The sequence below is a fragment of the Microcaecilia unicolor genome, chromosome 3, assembly GCF_901765095.1.
Source record: "Microcaecilia unicolor chromosome 3, aMicUni1.1, whole genome shotgun sequence".
NCBI lineage: Eukaryota > Metazoa > Chordata > Amphibia > Gymnophiona > Siphonopidae > Microcaecilia > Microcaecilia unicolor.
In genome coordinates, this window is record NC_044033.1 from 10,992,616 (window position 1) to 11,000,826 (window position 8,211).

An 8,211-nucleotide genomic window follows, 5' to 3' on the forward strand; every position below is an offset into this window, starting at 1 on the left:
TAGAAAAGGTGCAGAGAAGGGCACCGAAAATGATAAATGGGATGAGATGACTTCCCTATGAGGAAAGGCTAAAGCAGCTAGGGCTCTTCAGCTTGGAGAAAAGGCAGCTGAGGGGGACATATGATAGAGGTCTATAAAATAATGAGTGGAGTTGAATGGGTAGATGTGAAGCGTCTGTTTACGCTTTCCAAAAATACTAGGACTAGGGGGCATGTGATGAAGCTACAATGTAGTAAATTTAAAACAAATCGGAGAACATTTTTCTTCACTCAACATGTAATTAAACTCTGGAATTCGTTGCCAGAGAATGTGGTAAAGGTGGTTAGCTTAGCGGAGTTTTAAAAAGGTTTGGACGGCTTCCTAAAGGAAAAGTCCATAGACCATTATTAAATGGACTTGGGGAAAATCCACTATTTCTGGGATAAGCAGTATAAAATGTTGTGTACTTTTTTGGGATCTTGCCAGGTATTTGTGACCTGGTTTGGCCACTGTTGGAAACAGGATGCTGGGCTTGATGGACCTTTGGTCTTTCCCAGTATGGCAATACTTATGTACTTAATCTTGGTTTTTAAAATGTTGTCCACTGTGGACCCCTCATTTCTTGCTTGTCTGTTATCTCACTATGTCCCAACTCGATCTCTTTGTTCCTCTACCCAACACCGCTTGATTGTCCCTACAATTCAAGACATTGGTCACTCCAGAATTAAAAATTCTGTCTTCTCTATTCAAGGCAGTGCTCTGGAACCAGCTTCCAGAGCACGTCAGATCTCAGACTTCTTTGGAATGGTTTAAAATTGAACGTGAAACCTACCTTTTTTTTGTGGCATTCCATTGTCCTTTGCTACTTCATACATAGGCCCTGGCACCACTTGGCTCTGAGATTACTCCCTCTCCCAATGTGTTTCCCTACCCCTCTATTCTTTTATGATTATTGTAGTTCTTCCCCTTTTCCCCTTCTTTCTGTTTTTCTCATCTCTCCTTATAGTAGTCTGTAAGCTGCTCAGTTGGTTTTGCCAATAGGTAGGATAGCAAGTTCTTAATAAACTTGAAACTTGATATACCGCCTTTCTGTGTTTACAATCAAAGCTGTTTGTATATTAGATACAGGTATTTATTTTGTACCTGGGGCAATAGAATTTAAGGGCTCTTACCAAGAATACTACTACTTACATGAGACCCTCTAACTTCAAAGTGCAAAAAAACTAAACAAACTCATTTCTAATGGGTTCAGTATTTGGTAGCCAATGAGGTGCTGCCAAAACCAGAGATATTCAATCAAAAGTCAAATAGCTATATTCTGTATCAACTGTCTCCTTAACTAGGGTTTAGAAAGGCCATAACAGACTGCTACAAAACCTAACCTCATATAACATGTGCATGTAACAAAATAGTGAGATCGTAAAGCTTATATTATCTGGACTGAAAGCTCCCTGTTATCTGGACTGCTGGGCTAAAATAAAAATTACAGAACAAAGGTGATAAAACAGATCCCTCTAGAAGTCCAACAGTTGATAATGTAACACTTGATTCCTGTCCTTTCCAATAGAGTATCAGAGATTTGGTTTATTTGGATCTTACTGGGTCTGCATTAATCTTTGTAATAATAGTTTATGAAGTCAAATGCTGCAGTCTGGTCCAGTAAGGAGCAAAAATGCCAAAAAGCAATAAACTGACAAATGAAGCCCAAACAACAGATGTAATCTGACTAGCCAACGTTAAATCCCGGTCTAATCAAACACCCAATTTTATTTTACTGTCAAAGGATGGAGACAAAGTAAGAACTCATTGAATCCTGGTTAGCCACATTTAGTGAGATTTTTTTCCACATTAAGAGGGGGGTAATTATTAAGGTGTGGTAAAAGCTGGGTGTTTATCTCACCTTTATGTCCCACGATAAACCATCGATACCTCAGTTCCACAGAGAAGTCATTCCCGCAGTACAAGAATAACGCTCTTGTGATCAACTGAAGCTGGGCTGGGTGGAAGTATTTCCCCCCCCCCCCTTTTTTTTAAGGCCCCCTTGATGGCTTCTCCCATTTCTGAGGTCTGCCTCGAGTCCCCAGCCCTGAGTTTCCCCACTCTCTCCCAGACCCACTTGACAAATCCCGAGAGATGTAATGAGGTCAGGGTAAGAGCAATCCCCACTTGTTCAAAATGGCCCTGGTGACCCCCTAGCAGTAGTACTGTTGTGACTACCACTGGATGTCACCAGTACCATATTGAACCTGGTGATGACTTCTCAGGAATAATCTAAGAAAATATGTCACGAAAAGGATGGCGAATGTGTGGAATGGCATCAGGTGAAGGTGGTGGAGACAAAGACTGTATCTGAATTCAAGTAAGCTTGGGACAAGTACATAAGATCTCTAAGGGAGAGGAAAGGATAATAGATGATATGGATGGGTGAAACTGGATAGACCAAGTGGTCTATTATCTGCCTTCATTTTTCTAAGTTTATATCTCTGTTTCCATAATAACTAATGTTCATGTTGTCAAATGCATAGTCAGGTACAATAAAATAAGGGCATTCTTGCCCGCCTAGCCCTTACATCTTTCAATAGAGAAACCAATAATATCTGTTCCATGGCCTTTCTGAAACCCAAACTGATGAGGACTAAAGGAGTCTTTCAGAAATGCAGCTCTTTTGAGCAGGTGGTCCAGAAGGATAAATAATACAGATACTTGTGAAAATGTCATGTGCATGCACACTTTTCCTTCCCTGATCTCTATACATGACCACCAAACACCTAGCTGTCTAATTAATCATAGAGATTCAGTGGATAGCTGAGCATACTTTTAGCCTGGCCATCTCTTACAGAAAACTCTCCTCTAAAAGTTCCCTTTCAAAGGAATCTTGTTTGGGTGGGGGGATTGTTCCCTGTACTTTCCTGCAATGAAAATTTGTTAATATAATAGTGTTGTTTTCTTATTTTCATATAGTATCATAGATGTAAGCAGTGACAGCAAGATTGACAGCAAGATGCCATTTAAAATAGGAAGGGAGCAATTATTTGCAATGAAATATTTGAACCAAATAAAAGCAACTCATCAAACTGCCCCGAACACAGCTGCTAGGCTTATTTATGGTAAATCGAGGTTTGAAAGCTCAAGACCGCTGCGTGAGAAACTGCATTGGCTCCCTGTCAAGGACCGAATAACATTTAAAATTTGCGCACTGGTGCATAAAATTCTCTATGGTAAGGCCCCAGTGTATATGGACACCCTTGTCAGCTTACCACCTCGTAACTCTCACAGATCAGCTCGCTTGTACCTAAATCTGCATTACCCAATCTACAGAGGCCTCAAATATAAAACCACCTACACTTCCACCTTTTCCTACATTAGCGCACAACTGTGGAATGGTCTACCTAAATTTATGAAAATCACCCCTGATCATCCAACCTTTAAAAAATACCTTAAGACCTTCTTATTTGGAAAGCTTACGCTCCTGACCCGCCCTGCACCACTACCTATTGAATTCCATTTCTCTCTCCACATTTCCCCACCTCTGCTATTACTTTCTTGCCTCTTTCACTACAATACCATTGACTGTTTGTTGTAGACTTGTTGTATGCTTTCTGTAAATTCCTGTAAGCCACATTGGGCCTGCCCTTGGGTGGGAATAGGTGGGATATAAACGCTATAAATAAATACCATTATCACACAATTCTTGAATATGGTCATATTGTACTTGGGGATCCTTTTACTAAGGTGTGCTCAAAAATGGCCTGTGGTAGTGTAGACTGCGTATCGAACGCGCACCAAAAATGAAATTACCGCAAGAGCCGCGCAGTAGTCGGGCAGTAACTCCATTTTGGCGTGCATTGGCCATGTAGATGCTTACGCAGCTTAGTAAAAGGGCCCCTTGATGTGGAGAAATAAATTCCCAGAAATTTTGAATAGAGAAACTGGGAAGAAACTGAAAATTTGAGAAATAATAATTGCACGTCAGTGATGATAGTGCATGGTTGTGTATATTTTACTAAATATTTTTGCTTGGACACTTAAGAAGTAATCTAGTACACAAAATGTTACCAGTGAATAGAGAATAAATATACAAATTGTCATAGGCTATGAGAGTATATTTGTGTTAAACTCATGGTGAGCCATGTATTTTGACATGATTACTTGTTTCTGAAGAGCAGAGAGTGGTTTAGATGCTCCATGTAAGATTAGAGGAACATTCTCAATCACGCTGAGGGGAACTTTTACTAAGGTGCCCTGAAAAATGGCCTGCGCTGGTGTAGACATGTGTATTGGACGTGTGCAGGTGCATTTTTCAGCGCACCTGCAAAAAAGGCCCTTTTTTGGGACGGACCAAAAATGGACATGTGGCAAAATGAAAATTGGCGCACATCCATTTTGGGCCTCAGATCTTATCACCGCCCTTTGACTTAGCGGTAAGATCTCACGCATTAACCGAGCAGTAATCATCAGCGCACGTAGCAGATGCGCAAGAAAATGAAATTACCGCCCGGGCCAGACGGTAGCCAGGCAGTAGTTCAAAATTGACATGCGTAGGACACGCATATACGCCTACGAGGCTTAGTAAAAATGGCCCCTAAGAGATCAGCCTGACTTTTGTTCTGTAATCTCTGCAGAGCAACCCACATATTTCAAGAATATTCAGAACTACAGTTGTTTTGTTCTGAAGCAGTTCTAGTGATTTTAAGAAACGCTAAATTTTCATCTGAAAAGCCATCTAAATGTATGTTCCTTTTCATGGACCTATCTTCAAGAACCTGATTTAGTACTAAAATCCCAAGCCACCCCCCCCCCCCCCCCCCCCCCCCACAATTGGCACTCACGTGGAGGCGTATTTTCAAAGCACTTACCCTCGGTCTATGGGACTTTATAAGTCTAAGTGCTTTGAAAATTAGCCCCTTAGCTTCCTAAATTTAGGTATTTAGGAGCCTAACCCTTTGAAAATAAGCCTCAAAGTATACATACACATCGAAATTCCTGTCTTTCTTGACTTCTGTTTTTCATCTCAGAAAAATGTTTTTTTCTCTTCATTACACCTTTAGGTCAGTAGTAGCCAGAGGCTGTTTTACATTTTCTGAACTTGGAGCCTTACAATTTGCTTTGAGTGGAGTAGAGTGAAATGCTTCTTGTATTATAAATTAACATCCATTTAAGAAAAATCAATGTTAGCCTAATGTGCATGCAGCCACGGAATACTGCAAGTCTGGATTAAAGTTATCCAAAACCAAATGTGCATAGTCAAGGCTGGTTCTTCCCCTGTGCTCCTCCCCTCCCCCCCCCCCCCAACCTAATTTCAGGATATGGTGTCTCAGGTTATCATAGTGTGTGTTTTTTCTTCTCAGGTTATGTGTTCTGTATGTTGCATCGTCTTCCGGAACAACACGACTGCACGTTTGATCACATGGGTCGGGGCCGTGAGGAAGCCATTCTGAAAATGGTGAAACTGGACCGTAAAGTGGGCAGGTCATGCCAGCGCATTGGAGAGGGCTGCTCCTGAGTGCCACACTCTGGAACCTCACTGCTCTTTCTCTTAGCTCACTAATGTTAGCCTTATTTAGGACAAAGTCAGCCAGACTCCCTGTACTGGGCAAGATACAGGTTACGGCCAATCAGGTTTCTTTTCAATAGCCAACCATGCAAGTCCAGGAGTTTAGGGAGCTGGTGATGGTTGAAGTGTATAGTGGCTAGTGGGCATCTTAACTAACCAGCCACAAGTTGAACAAAGACACCAGGAATTTGGTAAATGTTTGTCTATCTCAATATGGCTAGTTAATTTATAGCAAATCAGTTCCAAAGGATTTTCTACTTGAAGGAACCAGAGGCCTATTCACAAGTGTACTATCACATTAACTAGCGAATAGAAAAATGTCATTAAAATGAAAGAGAAACCCCTAAATTATAGCTGTTGCCGTGCTATTCCTGAGCTATAACCCACAGCAGGAGAACCTTAAAACCGTATCAGACGGTGTTTTCTCTGATAGAGCACACGGAACACAGCCATGTCCTGATTGGTCACTCCTTTCTTCATAGACATGTGTGGCTAATGGGGATTTAGTATTAGCATCAGGGTCTCCCACTCAAACCTGTTTCTATCAGATCACTACAAAGGGAACCATCTGATTGTTATTTTTAAGAAATTGTACCTAAAAAAAAAAACCCACTTTGGATTTCATTTCATCCTACCTGTCTGCCTGGTATCCATACAGTTTTACAGCCCCTTATGGTGACTAGCAGACCTATGCAGCCATTTCCAGCAGCCTAAACCTGATTAGCTCATGTTTGCCACTTGCTGAGTGCAGGTATTTCTGATCAAATAAGGATAATTTCACAGCACAGTAGCAACGGTTGGCTTCTGCGGGCCACCTTTCTGTAGCTATACTATGTATTGGGAATAAAAAGGACGTTTTGGTCACAAGCTGAATTCAGTAGCAGTATTGGGGAACAACCAGGGGAGAAAGCAAGCCTTGCCAATTTATCTTTGTACTCCTCAACTCTAGGTGTTAATAGGATAGTCAAAACAATAAAATAAGGGCTAACCAGCCAAATTTCTATTCAGCCAGAGGGGTTAAAGGGAGAACTGGGCCCAGAGACTGTGCAAGTCAAGTGTCATGAGAAAGTGTGGAAGGAATTTTGTCTGAGGAGACAGCTCGAAATTCTAGTCTGTCTGTCAGATACATTAATGCAGAAGTGGCATGGACCATGTTAATCATGCCATATTAGTCTCTCTTTGGCATAGTTCATGGAGGCAGAAAGGATTCGGGTCTGTGTGGCCACTGTCTATGTAGCACTGTCTTATCTTGATGTTAAAGCATTAACAATAACGTTTAGAGTGTGACCGAGGGAAAGGAAAGATTTGATCATTAGCTGAGTTTGTAAGTTTCTCTTTCACAGAATAGGTTGATTACTGCTCTGTAAGCATAGGATTTGGATAAGAATTGCCACCCCTATTAGCTTATTGGACAAGGTCCTGCCATCACTTTAGATCTTTGCGGCAACAGACTTTGGACTTTTGAATACAGAGAAAGTGAGGGTGTGATCTTCATCCTGAAAATGCGCAGGGTGTGTCTGATGAAGTACAGCACATGGCCAGTGAGATACATCATTATGAAATGTTCACATATTATTCTGAGGTTTTTTTGTTTGTTTGTTTTTTTTGTTTTGTTTTTGTTGTTGGTGATCATGTTCTTTTTTATGGAACTGGCAGTAGAGTTTCCCAATTCCGGTCTCCTTTTGTCTTTGATAAGAGTCCATTGGAAGCTATCTAACAAGAGACTGTCTCAACTGATGCCAACAAGAGTAAACAAAAAAACCTTGAAGTCAGCTGCTGTAGCACTGTTGTACTTTGGCCTGCCTGATTGCTGTCCTAGCATTGAGAAAACGTGCAAAATGATTGGCAAGAGTGTTGCCTCATAATGAACACTGGGAGGAGCTATCCGTGGTCCTGATCTCCTTGCAGTTAAACTTCTATGCTTAGCTTTGAATGAACTCCAGTGCTCCTCTAACACTACAGGCTGACAGCTCACCTGGATAAACAATCATGTTCACTTAAAAAAAAAAAAAAAAAATCAGAGGATGATTGAGGGGGAAGGGGGTTGTTCCTTCACAGTATCTGTTCTGTGAAGTTTGTTAAAAGGTAAAGAAAAACTTAAGTTCTTGTATCTTAAAAATTAAATCTTATTTAACCCTTTTGTGTTCTAGATTTACTTACACATGTATCCTAGAACTGTTTTAGTTTAACATTGTAAAAAAAAATATTAAGAGAATCTTGTAACTTTATTCTTTTTTTCCCTTCCCTGCTGGTAAAAAAATATTAAATCAATCAGATTAAAGTTTGAATTGATTTCTGATTTCATTGAGCTGCTTTCTGAACATGATGACCTAACATTGAAAGCAACATACAGGTTAGGTTCAGTGCTGTAAACATCAATGGGTTTTGCAGCAAGAAAGTTTAAAAAGCAAGTCAAAGACAATACCTTTGTGTTGGACTAAATATAGTTGTGATAAGCTTTTAAGAGTGCTCTGTTCAGATCAGTGCAATAATTCTCAGATGTTAATAACCAAAGGGTTAGCTGACACCGCTGGTGCTGACCCTGGATATTCAGTACTGGGCCATATCCAGCAACCAGCATTGAATATCTAGTTTCAGTTTTGGCCGCAGCAGCTTAACCAGCTAAGCAATATTCAGTACTAGCCAGTTAAGTTAAAAGCAGTTAAATATAGGACACT

General features: G+C 40.6%; 1 protein-coding gene across 1 annotated transcript in view; it reads left to right on the forward strand.

Moving 5' to 3' along the window:
* Positions 1 to 6,141, forward strand: part of ZFAND3 (zinc finger AN1-type containing 3) — a 481,002-nt gene extending 474,861 nt beyond the window's left edge. The window contains exon 6 of the mRNA XM_030195765.1: positions 5,328 to 6,141. Coding sequence (XP_030051625.1) covers positions 5,328 to 5,482 — 155 coding nt within the window. The 3' untranslated portion in view covers positions 5,483 to 6,141. The remainder of the gene's footprint in view (positions 1 to 5,327) is intronic.
* The last annotated feature ends 2,070 nt before the right edge of the window (positions 6,142 to 8,211 follow it).